Here is an 18300-nt window from a genome sequence, read left to right as displayed (position 1 = left end):
TATCTATCTATCTATCTATCTATCTATCTATCTATCTATCTATCTATCTATTTATTATGTATACAATTTTCTGTCTGCATGTACACTTGCAGACCAGAAGAGAACACCAGATCTCATTATAGATGGTTGTGAGCCACCATGTGGTTGCTGGGAATTGAACGCTTAACCTTTGGGCCATCTCTCCAGCCCCCACATAAAATAACTTTTAAAAAGGGAATGATGGGCAAACATGCCACCAATTGAGCCACAGTCACAAACCACTTTGTTTTTTTCCATTTGAACAAATTTATTCAGCATTTTTCACAGTAAAGATTAGGCAGCAACCAATTTCATATATATATATATTTTTTTTTTCATATATATATTCTTTTTTTAATTAATTACACTTTATTCATTTTGTATCCCCCCATAAGCCCCTCCCTCCTCCCCTGCCGATCCTACTCTCCCTCCCCTTTCTGCATGCATGTCCCTCCCCAAGTCCACTGATAGGGGAGGTTCTCCTCTTCTTTCTGATCTTAGTCTATCAGTTCTCATCAAAAGTGGCTGCATTGTCCTCTACTGTGGCCTGGTAAGGCTGCTCCCCCCTCAGGGGGAAGTGATCAATGAGCAGGCCAATCAGATTATGTCAGAGGCAGTCCCTCTTCCCATTACTATGTAACCCACTTGGACACTGAACTGCCATGGGCTACACCTGTGCAGGGGTTCCAGGTCATCTCCACGAATAGTCCTTGGTTGGAGTATGAGTCTCTGGGAAGTTCCCTGTGTTCAAATTATCTTGTTCTGTTGCTCTGCTTGTGGAGTTCCCGTCCCCTCCAGCTCTTACTGTTTCCCACTTCTTACATAAAATTCCATTCACTCTGCCCATCAGTTGGCCATCAGGCTCAGCATCTGCTTTGACAGTCTATACTGCAGAAGCTTTCAGAGGCCCTCTGTGGCAGGTTTCAAGGTTGTTTCCTGTTTTCTTCTGGCTTTCAGAGGCCCTCTGTAGCGGGTTCCAAGGTTGTTTCCTATTTTCGTTTTCTTCTGATGTCCATCCTCTTTGCCTTTCAGGATGGGGATTGAACATTTTAGTTAGGGTCCTCTCTTTTGCTTAGTTTGTTTAGATGTACAGATTTTAGTGGGTTTATTCTATATTGTATGTTTATATGAGTGAGTATATACCGTGCGTGTCTTTTTGCTTCTGGGACAACTCACTCAGGATGATCCTTTCCAGGTCCCACCATTTACCTGCAAATTTCATGATTTCCTTATTTTTCATTGCTGAGTAATACTCCATTGTATAGATGTACCACAGTTTCTGCATCCATTCTTCAGTTGAGGGGCATCTGGGTTGTTTCCAGCTTCTGGCTATTACAAATAAAGCTGCTACAAACATGGTTGAGCAAATGTCCTTTTTGTGTACTTGCGCCTCTTTTGGGTATATGCCTAGGAGTGGTATGGCTGGATCTTGAGGAAGCACTATTCCTAGTTGTCTGAGAAAGCGCCAGATTGATTTCCAGAGTGGTTGTACCAGTTTACATTCCCACCAGCAGTGGAGAAGGGTTCCCCTTTCTCCACAACCTCTCCAGCATGTGTTGTCCCTTGAGATTTTCATCTTGGCCATTCTGATGGGTGTAAGGTGAAATCTCAGGGTTGTTTTGATTTGCATTTCCCTAATGGCTAATGAGGTTGAGCATTTCTGTAAGTGCTTCTCTGCCATTCGATATTCCTCTGCAGAGAATTCTCTCTTTAGCTCTGTTCCCCATTTTTTAAGTGGATTACTTGGTTTGTTGCTTTTCAGCTTGTTTAGTTCTTTATATATATTGGATATGAGTCCTCTGTCAGATAGAGGGTTGGTGATGATTCTTTCCCAATCTGTAGGCAGTCGCTTTGTTTTGATGACGGTGTCCTTTGCTTTACAGAAGCTTTTCAATTTCATGAGGTCCCATTTATTGATTGTTGCTTTTAGAGCCTGTGCTGTTGGTGTTCTGTTCAGGAAGTTTTCTCCTGTACCAATGAGTTCTAGGGTATTCCCCACTTTTTTTTCTAGCCGATTTAATGTGTCTGGTTTTATGTTGAGGTCTTTGATCCACTTAAACTTCAGTTTTGTGCAGGGTGATAAGTATGGATCTATTTTCATTTTTCTACATGTAGACATCCAGTTGGACCAGCACCATTTCTTGAAGATGCTATCTTTTTTCCATTGTACGGTTTTGGCATCTTTGTCAAAAATCAGGTGTCCGTAAGTGTGTGGGTTTATTTCTGGGTCTTCTGTTCGATTCCATTGATCCACCATTCTGTTTCTATGCTGGTACCATGCAGTTTTTATAATTGTTGCTCTATAGTACAGCTTGAGATCAGGGATGGAGATACCTCCAGAAGATCTTTTATTGTAGAGGATTGTTTTAGCAATTCTCGGTTTCTTGTTATTCCATACGAAGTTGAGAATTTTTCTTTCCAGGTCTGTAAAGAATTGTGTTGGCAATTTGATGTGAATTGCATTAAATCTGTAGATTGCTTTTGGTAAGATGGCCATTTTTACTATGTTAATCCTGCCAAGCCATGAGCATGGGAGATCTTTCCATCTTCTCATATCTTCCTCTAATTCTTTCTTCAGAGACTTGAAATTTTTTTCATACAAGTCTGACTTGCTTGGTTAGGGTTACACCAAGGTACTTTATGTCATTTGTGGCTATTGTGAATGGTGTTGTTTCTCTAATTTCTTTCTCAGCCCTTTTGTCTTTTGTATACAGGAGTGCTACTGATTTTTTGAGTTAATTTTGTATCCGGCCACTTTGCTGAAGGTGCTTATCAGCTGTAGGAGTTCCCTGGTAGAGTTTTTGGGGTCACTCATATATACTATCATATCATCTGCAAATAGTGATAATTTGACTTCTTCCTTTCCCATCTGTATCCCCTTGATCTCCTTCGACTGTCTTATTGCTCTAGCAAGGACTTCCAGCACTATGTTGAAGAGATATGGAGACAGTGGGCAGCCTTGTCTTGTCCCTGATTTCAGTGGGATTGCTTTAAGTTTCTCTCCGTTCAGTTTGATGTTGGCTATAGGCTTGCTGTATATCGCCTTTACTATGTTTAGATATGTGCCTTGTATCCCTGATCTCTCCAGTACTTTAAACATGAATGGATGTTGGATTTTGTCAAATGCTTTTTCAGCATCTAGGGAGATTATCATGTGGTTTTTTTCTTTCAGTTTGTTAATATGGTGGATCACATTGATGGATTTCCGTATATTGAACCACCCCTGCATACCTGGGATGAAGCCTACTTGGTCATAGTGGATAATATCTTTGATGTGTTCTTGGATCTGGTTTGCAAGTATTTTGTTAAGTATTTTTGCATCAATGTTCATAAGGGAGATTGGCCTGAAATTCTCTTTCTTTGTTGAGTCTTTGTGAGGTTTAGGTACCAAGGTGATTGTGGCTTCATAGAATGAGTTTGGTAATGTTCCTTCTGTTTCTATTTTGTGGAATAGTTTGAAGAGAATTGGAGTTAGCTCTTCTTTGAAGGTCTGGTAGAATTCTGCGCTGAAGCCATCTGGTCCTGGGCTTTTTTTGGATGGGAGACTTTTGATGACTGCTTCTATTTCTTTTGGGGATATAGGACTATTTAGTTGATTTACCTGGTCCTGATTCAGCTTTGGTGAGTCAAATCGATCAAGAAAATTGTCCATTTCATTTAGATTTTCCAATTTTGAGGCATATAGACTTTTGAAGTATGTCCTAATGATTGTTTGGATTTCCTCAGTGTCTGTAGTTATGTCCCCCCTTTCATTTCTGATTTTGTTGATTTGGGTGGTGTCTCTCTGCCTTTTAGTTAGCTTGGCTAAGGGTTCGTCGATCTTGTTGATTTTCTCAAAGAACCAGCTCTTGGTTTCATTTATTCTTTGAATTGTTTTATTTGTTTCTAATTGATTGATTTCAGCCCTGAGTTTGATTATTTCCAGCCGTCTACTCCTTTTTGGTGTGTGTGCTTCTTCTTTTTCTAGGGTTTTTAAGTGGGCCATTAAGTTGCTTGAATGAGCTGTCTCGAATTTCTTCTTGAAGGCACTTAGTGCTATGAACTTTCCTCTTAGCACTGCTTTCATTGTGTCCCACAAGTTAGGGTATGTTGTGTCTTCATTTTCATTGAGTTCTAGAAAGGCTTTAATTTCTTTCTTTATTTCTTCCCTGACCCAGCTGTCATTTAGTAACAAGTTGTTCAGTTTCCATGAGTGTGTAGGCTTTTTGCTATTTCTGTTGTTGTTGAAGTCCAGCTTTATTCCATGGTGATCAGACAGGATACAAGGGATTATTTCAGTCTTCTTGTATCTGTTGAGGCTTGCTTTGTGACCAACTATATGATCTATTTTGGAGAAGGTTCCATGAGGTGCTGAGAAGAAGGTAAATTCTTTTGTGTTTGGGTGTAAAGTTCTGTAGATGTCTGTGAGGTCCATTTGATTCATGACCTCTGTCAGAGATATTGTTTCTTTGTTTAATTTCTGTTTTGTTGACCTGTCCTTTGTTGAGAGTGGGGTGTTGAAGTCTCCCACTATTAATGTGTGGGGATCTATATGTGGTTTAAATTTTATCAATGTTTCTTTTACAAATGTGGATGCTCTTGTATTTGGGGCAACGTTTTACCCTCAGGTAATGTCTATCTTTGTGTCTTAGGTGTGTTTCTTGTATGCAACAGATTGCTGGGTTTTATTTACGTATCCATTCTGTTAATCTGTGTCTTTTTACTGGAGAGTTGAGTCCATTGATGTTGAGAGAGATTAATGACCAGTGGCTGTTAGATCCTTTGATTTTGATGTTGGCTGTGTTCATAAGTTTGTGTGCTTGGTTGCTTTTTGTTTTGCTGTAGTAAGGTTAATTATTTCCTGTGTTTTCTTGACAGAAGCTAATTTTCTTGGGTTGTATTTTCCCTTCCAGTGTCTTCTGTAATGCTGGATTTGTGTGTAGGTATTGTTGAAATTTGTTTTTGTCATTGAATATCTTGTTTTCTCCATCCATGAGGACTGAGAGTTTTGCAGGGTATAGTAGCCTGGGTTGACATCTGTGTTCTCTTAGGATCTGCATGATATCTGTCCAGGCCCTTCTGGCTTTCATAGTTTCTGTTGAAAAGTCAGGTGTGATTCTAATGGGTTTGCCGTTATATGTCACTTGGCCTTTTTCCCTTGCAGCTTTTAGTATTTTTTCTTTGTTCTGTATACTTACTGTTTTGATTATTATGTGGCGGGAGGATTTTCTTTTCTGGTCAAATTTGTTGGGTGTTCTGTAGGCCTCATGTATCCTTATTGGCTTCTCCTTTAACTTGGGGAAATTTTCTTCAATGATTTTGTTGAAAATATTTTCTGGGCCTTGGAGAAGGGAGTCTTCTTTTTCCCCTATTCCTATTATTCTTAGGTTTTGTCCTTTCATATTGTCTTGGATTTCTTGGACGGTCTGTGTCAGGAATTTTTTGGATTTAACATTTTCTTTGACAGATACATCAATTTCTTCCATTGTATCTTCTACACCTGAGATTCTTTCTTCCATTTCTTGTATTCTGTTGGTTATGCTTACCTCTGTAGTTCCTGTTTTCTTCCCTAAATTTTTCCTCTCCAATATTTCCTCCATTTGTGTTTTCTTTAAATTTTCTAGTTCTATTTTCAGGTCTTGAGTTGTTTTGTTTACTTCCTTCACCTGTCTGCTTGTATTTTCCTCTTTTTCTTTTAGTTCCTTCAACTCTGTCTCTTTTATTTCTTTCAGTGATTTAATTATTTCTTCTCTGAAGGCCACAAGCTGTTTGGCTGCATCTTCCCGTATTTCTTCACGGATGGCCCTAATTTGCTTGTCTTTATCTTCCTCCATTTCTTTACGGATAGCCATGATCTGTTTGGTTTTATCTTCTTCTAATTCTTTACGTATTTTATCTGTTTCCTCTATTATTCTCTTCATCAACATAGATGTAAGGTCATCTTCTTGATTTTCTATTATGCTGCATTGTTCAGGGCTGTTCGCCCCTGGATGGCTGGGTTCTGGAGATGCCACATTGCTCTGTCTTTTGTTGGTTGAGCCTTTACGCTGACCTCTACCCATTGGGCTGATGTAGGTGTTGGCTGTTATTTTCTGTGCTTCCTGGAGTCCTGAGGTAGGGAGTATCCCCTTGGCCGGAAGATGATTTTTCCTGAAGGAGTCCTTCTCTGCTTTTTGGTTATGGTCACTGTATGGCCAGTGTTTCTCCGGAGTTGCCACTGCTCACCTCAGGTTTATAGCCCTGAGTAGTAGCTGTGGTCTATGTTAGGCAGGGGGGGATCTCCTCCCATAAAATTTCTCAAGACAGCTGCCCCACTGCTGGGTTTCTTGTTATAAATTTAGTGTGCTGCTGCTCACTAAATTTCCATGTACAGTCCTCTTGAAGAGACTGCTGATTCCCTAGCTGTGAGGTTTTCTCCCAACAGGGAAACTCAGTCTGTTATCCTGGGGCGCACAGTTCTGTCTGAGAAAGTGGGAGGTGCACTCAGCAAGTCTCTGGGCCAAAGGCTGATTGCTCTGCTCTGGACCTGGAGAATGTGCACCTAGGTTGAGTTGGTGCCTGGGGGCACTGCTCTGGTCTGGAGGCCGGGTGCCTCACTCTGGACCAGAAGCTGTGTGTCTCTGTCTGGGATGGTGGCTGTAGGCACCGCTCTGGTCCAGACGCTGTGGGTGCAGCCCCCCTGAAGGATCAGGGATTCCCACAGTTTTGGCAGTCCAGCCAGGGACAACTGGCCGATCCCTGGCACAGTATCTGAGGGCTGCTGTAATGGCTCTTCGGCTCCTGCAGGTCCGAGGATGCAGCTGTGTGTCCCAGTGCCCCAGGGGAACGCAACAATGGCGGCAGAGCACAGCGCTTCTGCCTGCACTAGAGTCTGCGTGAGTCCAGGAAGTGTTTTGGTGCTGGGTGTCCTAAGCGTTAGAGCTGCTGACCCCCTCCGCTGGGGGTTTCCTCCTGCCAGAGACACGCAGTCTGGTGCCCTGGTGCCCTGGTGCCCTGGTGCCCACAGTTCTATCTGAGGCGGCGAATCACGCGCGCAGGCAGGGCTCTGTGCAGGCGCCTTTGTCCCGGCTCTGGGTCCGGGCTGGCTCCTGGGGCACCCGCGGAACCCGAGTCTTTTCCAGGGGATGTCTGGGTAACCTGGGGTCGGTCCCAATTGTTTCCTGCTTCGTGGGGTTATCTCTCGACTGGGAAATCCAGTCTATGGTGTTGTGGGCCCACAGTTCAGTCTGGGACCGTGACCAGATCGCGCTGGCGGGTAGCTCTGGGCTGGCGACCAAGCGCCTGGCGGAACCGGGATCTTTTCTGCGGTTTAGCCGGGTGAGTTAAGCTGATTGAATCCCCCACCGTGGGGTATCCTCTCACCTGAGAAACACAACCACTTGTGTTTTATGGCCGCGAGTTCTGATTGCTGGTCACTGTGCCAATCCTGCTGTGTTGCTCCTCAGAATGAGAGTCCTCCCGGCGCCGCCATCTTGCCCCGCCGGCTTCTCCACAAACCACTTTTTTCATTATTTGATATTTATTGTTTGACTTTATGTGTATGGGTTTTTGTATGAATGCGTGTTTATGTACTATTTGTATGCCTGGTGCCTTCAGAGCCAGAAGAGGGAATTGCACACCTGGAACTGGGGTTAAAGGTAGTAGTGGCCACAATGTGGGTGCTGGGAAACAAAGCCCCATCTTCTGTAAAAGCAACAAGTGCTCTTAACCACCAAACCATCTCTCTAGCCCCAGTTTCTCATCACTACCATATGGTGAAAATAAATTTTCTGTGTGCCTATGTGGAGAAACCTGAGAAACCACTGGGTGGGACCTGATTTTTAGATAAACCCATATTTATTTAGGGTACAGCATAGTATCCTCTATCTATAAGTAACAAGGCTAAGTAAGTGGACAACAATTAAATTTTGCCAAAAAAGTAGCTCTTAATTGGTTCGTAGATTTGAAGCTGCTTTCTGACAGCCATTTCATGACTGGTAAAATTTCTTATTCAGTACATAATTGGTTAATTAATTATTTTTCCTAGGGTGATTGAAGTATAACTGACACATAAACATTTAATATGTTGGGACTGGAGAGATGACCCAGCAGTTAAAAGTACTGGATGCTCTTGCAGAGGACCATGGGTCAATTCCTAGCATACGCATGGTGGTTCACAGCCATCTGTGAATTCAACACCTCCTTCTGGTTTTGCAAGCCTCAGGTATGCACATGGTACAGACGTACATGGGTTACACAGACATACATTCAGGAAAAGCACATTAATTTTTTAATTAAATATGTCAAGATCTTACTTTATACATAGTAAATTCATTCAATTTGTACCTGTCAATTATACCTGTTTACCTGGGAAGCAGAAAACAGTCACAACCACACAACAGCCCATTAGAACAAGGAGTGTTCAGTTACTTAACCAAGGTCTATTTGGAGACAACCTCTGGCTATGCCAGGCTTCAACCAGAAAACCTCCCATTATCAGCATGATTATAGCAGCTACTCCAATCCGAATGAGGTTGCCCATGGTGTAGTCTTCTGTCATGGTACCGTGGGGCTCTGGAGGCTCTGGAGGCTCTGAAAAGGAGAAGATGATCATCACTGGCCACAGAGAGCATCCCTCTTGACTGAATCTGACTCCCAGACGTCTGCTTGCATCCTGGACTGTGTTCTCTAAAGATTTAACTGTGAGTTGAAATGGGTATTCCTTTACCTTCTCTTCTTTATGTTCAACTCTGCCTCAGCTCTTTTCCTTTGTTTAGCTTTATCTCATTTTTGCCTCTGCATTCTTCCATTTCTCTATCTCCCTTTATGTATTAGGAGTTAATCTTAGGCGAAGCACATAGATCAAAGCACATAGATCCACAGAACACAGCAATCAGTGGCAGGTCAGCATGCTTCCTCAGACCACAAAATGCCATGTTGGCAGTGAAATTCAGAGGATTTGAACCTAGCAAAGGAAAGTCTGGTTCACTGTGTATCTCCCCTTCAAGAGGATGGAAAGGAACAAGGGAAATGAATGGCTAAGTGGGTAAAGTATCTCAACCCCAGAACCCACATAAAGGTGAATACAGTAGTGTGTATTTATTTTGTGATTTATTTTGTGTGCCTGGCCCTTTAAAGGATTTCCAGTGGCTAGTCCACTGGCCCTATGTGGAATGCTTAGCCATTAGAACTGTTTGACCTTTGTTCTTCAATGTCGATTGCTTCTTAGACTTCTGGGATATAAAAAGCCAGCAGAGGCTGAGAGAGGCATAGGATCCAATGGCAGAAGAGTAGAGTCTAGATGGCAGAAGAGAAAGTAGGGTCCAGGAGAAAGAGAGCAGGGTCCAGGTGGCAGAGGAGTGGGGTCAGAGAGTAGGGTTAGAGATCGTTGGTGTAGAAAGAAAGAAGATTGAGTAGAGCTATAGAAGAGAAGAGATTGAGCAGAGTGAAAATAAGAGACCGTTGAGCCAAGAGAAGTTGAGCTGAGCTAGAGAAGACATTGTTAGGAGAAGAACCCAAACAGCGAAAAAGGCAAAAAGCTACAGTAGTGCACACCTAAAGCCCGTATGCGAGTCAGGTAGTGAGCCCGGTAGTGAGTCAGGAGGAGGACCCACAGGGGCTTGTGGGCCAGCTAGCCTGACATCTGCAGTGAACTGAAAGAGACCCCTTCTCCCACAAGGCAGAAGACAAGGACCAGCCAAGGCTTTCTTCTAGGCATGTGAGTGCCTGCACTTATGCACATGAACCCACACAAGAAAAGCAGGAGGAGGAGAAGGGGGAGAGGTGGTACTGATGTGATGCTTGGCATTGATCTGTCTTTAAAGAAGCCAGCACACGAACCAGCTCATCCCAAAGACTGCAGCTTCATAACTAAACGCAGCAACAGACCGGTTACCTGCGGGAAAGACCCACAGGGAAAAGCAGGTAACATCACTACTCCACAGAAGATCATTCTTCACCTCATTACTGACCACACAGACCTTCATATCTGACAGTGAGAGTTCACAAGCAAGGTGTGTGGCATTTAACGGGGCAACATTCTAGAAAGAAACTGGATGATTTTGAAGACCTCAAACATAACGGAATTATATCAGGGAGAAAATTCACTTATAATTGTTTACCTATATATAGGAATATGTGTAGGAGACCTCCACAGTGAAAACTTCAAAACACTGAAGAAAGAAACTGAAGAAGACACTAGAAGATGGAAAGACCTCCCCTGCTCATGATTGGCAGAATTCCTATTGTAAGAGTGGCTACATTACAAAAAAAGCAATCTGCAGATTTGATGTAATCTTTATCAAAATCATAATGATGTTCTTCACAGTGCTAGAAGAAATGATGTTAAAACTCATGCGAAGGAAGCACAGGAGCCATCAAATAGCAAAACTGATCCTTAGCAGAAAAAGCCATGTTGGAAACATCATGATACCCAGTCTCAAATTATATTATAGAGAGATAGCAACAACCACAAGCCCAAAAAACACAGAATGGCACTGCATAGACACAGACATGTAGACCATTCAAACAGAACAGATGGCCCAGGAATCAGCCCAATTCTGCCAAAGGGGTCAAAAACACGCTGCAACCAGGAATGGTGGTGCACACCTATAATACCAGTGCTCTGGGGGCAGAGGCAGGAAGATTTCTCTGAGTTACAGGCCAGCCAGGGTTATATAGTGAAAACTTGTCTCAAAAACAAACAAGCAAAAAAATATTATAGATAAGATATCTGAAGAGGATAAAAGTAACAGGGCTAACTCCATTTTCTTTCTCAGACTCTATCTTAAGTTGACTGTCCTTAGAGTGAGTTGGCCTCCACCCTTGAGTTCCAGGAAAAGCCACAGAATGTTCTCAGCAGCTTGCAGCCATACACAGCAACTCAGGCTAACTGATAATGATGGGGATGGTCAAGAAAAACATGAGTTGCTCCCAGGTCAAGATATCCTTTTGGACTGACTATTTTTCTCTGTGGTTTAACCACATTGCGATTAACCAATTTGTTTACAGTGCATTGCATTCCTTTGATCCTTTGTCCAATCATATAACACCAAGGCTTGGAAGTCCCTGCTTTCAGTTTTTCCCTTTAAAAACCCTGTCTCCCTAGACCTCGGGTCGCTCTCCCAACCTGCCAGGAAGGATTGCGACCCAAGCTCGAGCTTGTAATAAAAGAACTCTCTTGTGTTTTCACTTGACTTGTGTTCCTGGTGGTCTCTTGGTCTCGTGATCTAGGCATAACAATATTCTCTTTAACAAATGACATTGGGAACAACAATGTCTGCTTGTTGAACATGAAAATAGATCTGTATCTTTTACCCTGCACAAAAATCAATTCTAAATAAGTCAAAGGCCTTAGACCAGAAACTTTGACACTACTAGAGGAAAACAAAACAAAACAAAACAAAACAAAACAAAACAAAACAAACCACTTAAACATATAGACATAGGCAAGGACTGGATAAAAAATTCTTTGTTAGCACAAGAAATAATCCAGAGAACTAACAAATGGGATTACACGAAATTAAAAGGCTTCTATACGACAAAGGAAACACTCTACAGTGTAAGGAGACATAATGTAGAAAGGGGGAAAAACTTGTACGATTATACAAGTTTTTAAGAGGATTATTATATACAAAAAATAAAGAACTCTGAAAATTAAGCAACAAAAATCATCCAAACAATATATGAACAAATGAACTGAATAGGCAGTTCTCAGAACCAGAAATGGCCATTAAATAGTTGAAAAAGATATTCAGGGAAATGCTAACTAAAAGTGTTATGAGAAGCCAGGCATGAGTCCAGGACAGCCAAAACTACATAGAGAAACCCTGTCATGAGATTCTGTCTTATCTCATAAGATTCTATCTTATCACAATCAAAATGGCTGCGTGAGCATCAACCAGTGCTGGTGATGATGAGGGGGGAGAGGCATCCTTAACACTGCTGCTGGGAGTGTAAACTTGTACAGTTACTATAGACATCAGTGTCCCAGCTGTGTCACTCCTTGGTACATATGTGGAGGACTCTAAGCCAGTATACCCAGGGATGCCTGCTCATCCATATTAATTGCTGCCTTATTCACAATGGCCAGATACAGCGATAGATGAATGAAGCAAGTGTGAAATGTATACATAACAAGTTTATGCAGCTATGAAGAAAAGCAAAGGTATGGTGTCTTCTGGAGTCAATTTTATTAAATGAAATAAGCCAGCTTCAGTAAGATTAGAACCATGTTTCCTTTCAAATGTAGTACCTAGATTTAAAATTATACTTGTGCACGTATGTGTGTATTTATATTGGGGGTCACTAATGTATACAGGGATAGTGAGAAGTGAGGACGAAAATTAGGGGGAATAAAGAGTGTATAATGGGATGCATATAACAGCAAAGCCGACACTGAAACTAAGGGAGAAGAGAAGGAAGCAGCTGGGGTCCAGGAAGATGGCAAGACAGAGTAGAGGGGGAGGGAATGGGAATAAATGCCCGTATGGAGTCACCTTGATTAAACTTTGTGTGCTATTAGTGGTCAAATACTTGACTAAGGCATCCAAAGGAAAGCTTTGTTTTGACTCATTGTGTGAGGCTGCTGTTGATCCCAGTGGGAAAGGCAGTGAGCACGAGACAGAGGGCTGTGTTGTCTGCAGCCAGGAAGCAGAGAGCGGTAAACACTTCGGTCAGTTACCTTTAGCGTTTTTATTTGGACCCCAGCCCACTGATGGCACTGCCTACCCTCAGGATGAGTCTTCCTACCTCATAACCTAATCTAGATAATCCCTCACCCACAAAGCCAGAGATGTGTTTTCTTGGTGATTCTAAATCCCATGAAGATTAACTTTATATTAACCTGAAAGATTAATATAAATTATAGGAAGCCAGAGTAGCAGTGTACCCCTTTGGCCCTAGCATTTTCAGGCAAAGGCAGGCAGATCTCTGTGACTCTGAGGCTAGCCTGAGCTACATAGTGAGTTACGAGGCCAGCTAGAGACCTGCTGGCCTGAGACCTGTTCTCAAAATAATAATAGCAATAATCATAAAAATAGAAATATAGATATTGCATAGCTTTAAAAATGTCTACTAACTATGAACCCCCTACACACATACAACACACAACATACACACACATATGCACAGGTATTCACAAAATTACACACAACCTCACCTATCACAGAGATCTCAAAGAGATCGCTGGGGGTTGAGGCCCGATAGGGAGCCTTCGCCTGGTAGTATACACAGCTGTATTTCCCCGAGTCTCCGGCTGTCACGTTCTGAAGAGAGAAGTCTACTACCATTCCTGTTGCGCTCCTCGTCTGCACAGGCAATGAGCGTCCCGCCTTCAGCAACGCAAACTGTATGGGTCCAAGCACACTGCCTGCTTTCTGGCACTGCAGAGTCACCTTGCTTCCTGCAGTCACTGTGCCCCTGTGGTGGGCTTGCAGGGAAGGTTTAGGTAAGTACCCTAGAAGAGAAAGAGGCTCTGAGCTCAAGGGAAGAAGCTGTGGGCCTGTGCTAACTCTTGTTCTTTTTCTCTTTTCCGCTCCCACAAACCCTGGGTGGAGCCACATTCCCCCTCCTCTAACTCTTGCTCTGGAGATCCCACCCTCTCCTTCCTCCCTTCTTCTAGTCCCTCCCTCAACCTCTGCCTGAGGATTGCCACAGTCTCTCTGAGGCAGGCCTTCCTCACCTGTGACCAAGAGGAGAAGGGCATCACTGGACTGTGCCAGTGTGCTGTGGAGCCATTTGCTGTAGTATTCACAGGTGTAGTACCCTCCATCATTCTGTCGTAACTCAGTGATATGGAAATCAGCCATCTCCTCTGAAAAATTATAAGGCTTCACAGAATCCAGAACAACACCTTCCTTTTTTAGGATGAAGTATTTACTTGAGGTAAGGCTGTTACATCGCATTGTCACACTGCTCTTGCTGGGGAGAACTGAGCTGGGCCAGGCACTGAGGCTGGGCTTCGGGAGAGGCCCTGGAAGGAAATGGAGTCCAGAGCTGCGCCTGACATACTTACCTGCTCCAAACGTCGTCTCCGTGACGCACAGACACACACACACACACACACACACACACACACACACACACACACACTGCCCCTGTCTCCGAACCTAGTCATCCAGTTGTTGAATCTCCGTTTTGCCTCCTACTCCTCCTCCATCTTGCCCCCCCCCCCCACACACACCTTACTTTCCGATTTTCTTTAAAGAGGGAGAGAGCACTGGGGAGATAGATCAATTAGTAAAATGCTTTTACTCGTGAATACCAGAGTTTGAATCCTGGAATCCACATACAAATCAGGGTGTGGTAGTGCATGCTTGTAATCCCATTGCTGGCGACGTGGAGACAGCTGGATCCCTGGGGCTTCCTGGGATCCTTGTGCCTAATTGGTGCACGTGCACACACATACACCTTCAGCCCTGGGTTTAATGAAAGACCTTGTCTCACCAAAAGAAAGAAAGGAGGAAAGAAAGAGAGAAAGAAAGAAAGAAAGAAAGAAAGAAAGAAAGAAAGAAAGAAAGAAAGAAAGAAGGAAGGAGAAAAGAAAGAAAGGACAGATGGAGGGAGGGAGGGAAGGATGGAGAAAGGGAAAAGAAAAAAAGAATTACAGTACCACCACCACCCAAAACTAAAACAAAAAGGATGGAGGACTCCTGAGAAATAACACCAAAGTTGCTGACTTCTGACTTCTACATGCGTGCACACGTACACGTGTTCTCAGATATATGCCCATGGACATACACACAAATGATATAAAAGGGGGGAGGAAGAGCAGGGTGTTGAGGGTAAAGGAAGAAGAGTTTGCCTTAAGACCCACTTACCATTGCCAGGAATGCTTATTTGCCCAACACACAGCCCTGGGGGGGAAAAAATCACACCTGAGCACAAGTTCCTGTCTGGAGTCATCTCGTCACCATTCTTGAGGGCACCCTGAGAGCACTGTCATGTTATCACTTGGGATCTGCCTCTCAGGGGGTTGCATGCTCCCTGCTCTGGGATGTGGCTTTGGTTTCTGAGATTGGCCATTATCATCTTGTTGCTCTCACTCCAAGGGTCCCATGACAGTTCTATAAACTCCCACAAACCCTTCTAATTCTCATCCCTATCCCCAAGCTTCATATCACCCTCTGCTAGAGCATGGGTCCCATTGTCTGGGTCATAACCTCTCCTGGGAAGGAGCACCAGCCTTGTAGGACACTGGGGAGATCAGTTAGCCTGCTCCTCATGGTATCAAGACCCTGTGGAGGGAATGGTGGGGCACACCCTTAATTCCGACACTTAGGAGTCAGAGGCAGGAGGACTTCTGTGAGATTAAGGCCAGCCTGGTCTACAACAGGAGTTCCAGTCAGACAGGACTTCATAGAGAAAGCATGTCTCAAAACAAACAAGTGAAAAAGACACTGGGGACAGCCAGGCATGGTGGCGCACGCCTTTAATTCCAGCACTCAGTGAGGCAGCAGCACTCAGATTGCTGTGAGTCTGAGGCCAGTCTGATCTACATCATGAATTGCAGGACAGCCAGGACTGCATAGAGAGAGGCTGTCTTAAAACAAATAGACAAAGGGCCTGGAGAGATGGTTCAGTGGTTAATGGCACTGACTGCTCTTCCAGAGGAGGACCCAGGTTCAAATCCCAGCACCCACAGCTCACAAATGTCTGTAACTCCAAGATCTGACACACTCACTAGAGATTGACCTCTTGCCTCCAGGCGTGCATGCACGTCTGCATAGGTGCACACACATACACATGTACACACACACAAAACTTATTTACAATGTACACACAAATAGATAAAGTGTAATAAATTAAAACTAAAATAAAACTCCTCCTGCCTGCACATGGTGTCGTCACCCTAGATGAGGAGCTACAGATGCTGAATGGTTGTTGAGAGAAGAATCAGTCTCCTCCAGGGATGAGTCTCACACAGGTTGACCAATGCTGAGTGGTCACTCCTGGACACATACCCATACGAGTAAAGCTGCATGGACTCAGTAGTTGTATATATGTGCTCATGAACATGCATACACACATATGTACATATATATGTTATATATATTGTACATAACAATGATAGTTAAAGAAGAGATTGTAAATTTGGAAAGTCAGACATGAGGACATGGAAGGAGATGATGAGCAGGAATGATGTAAATGCAGTATGAAAGAATTAAATTAGCAGAACTAACTCTATGTTGTTTCTCAGACTCCATCAAGGTTAGCTTGTCCCTGGAGTACCTTGGTTTTCACCCGTAAGTTCTCAGAAAGAACCACAGAATGTTCTCAGCAGCCTGCAGTTAGACTCAGGAACTGAGACAGATGAATAAAGACAGGGTCAGTAATGAAAACAAACAAACAAAACAAAACAAAAAAAGACAAACCCCAAGTTCCTCCAAACATCCCCAAGATAGCCTCAGAACCCTGTAAGTTCGGTCCTGTTCATTGAACATCAGGGCAACATGGAACCAGTAATATTGTTGGGGTTAGACACACCTGGGTTGAAATTCAGTTTCCTCAAAATCTTTGAAATTTACAGCAAACCACTTCAGTTTGCAATTCAGACCAAATTTCTAACCTGTGAAAGCAAACTTAATTTTCTTCAAAAAGTTTTGGAATTTTTTGTTTTGTTTGTTTTTAAACACAAAGTGAGTCAGAATAGTCTCACTATGTAGTCCAGGCTGCCTTCAAACTCACCGAGATCAACCTGCCTCTGCCTCCTCAATACTGGGATTAAAGATGTTCTACTGTACATGGTTCATATAAATATATTGTATATGGGTCATATATATATTTATAGATAGAGAGATAGATAGATAGATAGATAGATAGATAGAGAGAGAGAGAGAGAGAGAGACTCATGTAATCCAGGCTGAACTTAAATTCACGATGTGACTGGATGGCTTTGAACTTCTGATCCTCCTGATTCAACCTGTCTAAAGCTGGGTTACAGATATGTGCCACCACACCCTGCTAAGAAGTTATTTAATACTATTTATCCCCTCTTGTAGATATTATTATATCAAAAGAGGTGGGTATGGAGGCACATACCTGTAATTTCAGCACTTGAGAGCGTAGGCAGGAGGATCTTTATGAGTTCAAGGCCAGCCTGGTCTACATAGTGAGTTCCAGGTCAGCCAGGGCTGCATCGTAAAAGCCTGTCTCAAAATAAATAAATTAATTAAAATAAATAAGCAAGACCGTCTTTCTGAGGTTGGTCTCTGACATATCTCAACCATAACAAGTTGGCTTTGTAGAAAAGTAGACAGCTGCTGACTCAACCTTGGCCAACAACAGTACATAGAAGTTCCCAGTTTGAATACTTTACACTATATCTATGTTCTATCTACTTTGTGTGTGTTGGGGGTGGAGGGAAATCTCACAAAGTCCAGGCTGGCCGGAAACTCCTTATTTAGCTGAAGATGACCTGTTTACCTGTCTCTGTGTCCCATGTACTGAGATTACAGATTCATGTCACCATACTTGCTTTTTAGCACTGGGGAAGGAACCAGGGCTTCACGCTCACTCAGCGAGCACTCTGTCAACAGAGCTACAGACCAGCCCCTATTTTTTTCCTCATTTATGTTACTGCATGTTGAGCATTAGTTTTGTCCTAACACGTAGAATGTACTCAGATTTCTGGTTTGTCCTATGTACTGAGGACACCCATCTGGCTATAATCCCCATCTAAGTATCTCACCAGTTTTATGATTTCCTGGAGACTGGGTAGGTGATCCTGAGCAACTTACGGAGGCAGAGAAGGGGAAGGAGCCTAGGGATCATGGTGGCTCAGCGGCTGGTCCAAGGATCTTCGTCAGCTCTATTACCAGGTTACTGCAGTCTCTCCAACCTCAGGGAGTAGGCAGAGCTGGGTTTGAGCTGGCTGCTCAGTTCCTTCTTCCACGTCCATCCTCAGGAAATGTGTTGATGCCATCTGTTGCAACATGTTCCTGTAAACCCCTTCAGAGACTTGCCTCTCTTGGTCCTCTTCTGTCTCAGTCACGTTTCAGACCTTAAATGGGTAACCTTCAAAAGACCTAACACTGAGCTTGCCGGGTTCATACTGAGATGATGTGAACAAGTCATTGCTGAGATTTATGGAAATTGGGAAGCAGACATGGTGGTTACTAGACATTGGCCAATACTCCTTTCCTAACAGAGCTGATCAGATTCTCATTATGGAGGCAGATGCACAGAACCCAGACAGCCTCTCTCTTTCCTATTTTCACTTTATTTGACTTTGTATTTGAGAAAGGATTCCATGTAGCCTCAAAACTCCTGCTTTCCACCTCCTGATGGACACATGCCCCAACATGTGGGTTAAGTAGTGCCAGG

General features: G+C 43.2%; 1 protein-coding gene across 1 annotated transcript in view; it reads right to left on the bottom strand.

Moving 5' to 3' along the window:
* The window catches only part of LOC129667903 (T-cell-interacting, activating receptor on myeloid cells protein 1-like), an 18272-nt gene extending 524 nt beyond the window's left edge, over window positions 1-17748 (bottom strand). Inside the window, exons 1-5 of the mRNA XM_055595622.1 lie at window positions 17715-17748; window positions 14796-14831; window positions 13658-13948; window positions 13136-13432; window positions 8412-8568 (exon numbers count right to left, since the gene is read on the bottom strand). Of these exons, the coding sequence (XP_055451597.1) occupies window positions 8412-8568; window positions 13136-13432; window positions 13658-13948; window positions 14796-14831; window positions 17715-17748 (815 nt within the window). The remainder of the gene's footprint in view (window positions 1-8411; window positions 8569-13135; window positions 13433-13657; window positions 13949-14795; window positions 14832-17714) is intronic.
* Between the last annotated feature and the right edge of the window lie 552 nt (window positions 17749-18300).

Source organism: Psammomys obesus, unplaced genomic scaffold, assembly GCF_907164565.1.
Source record: "Psammomys obesus unplaced genomic scaffold, mPsaObe1.curated_primary_1811, whole genome shotgun sequence".
Classification (NCBI taxonomy): domain Eukaryota; kingdom Metazoa; phylum Chordata; class Mammalia; order Rodentia; family Muridae; genus Psammomys; species Psammomys obesus.
Note: the sequence above shows the minus strand (reverse complement) of the source record. Positions and strands in the feature narration are given on the sequence as shown.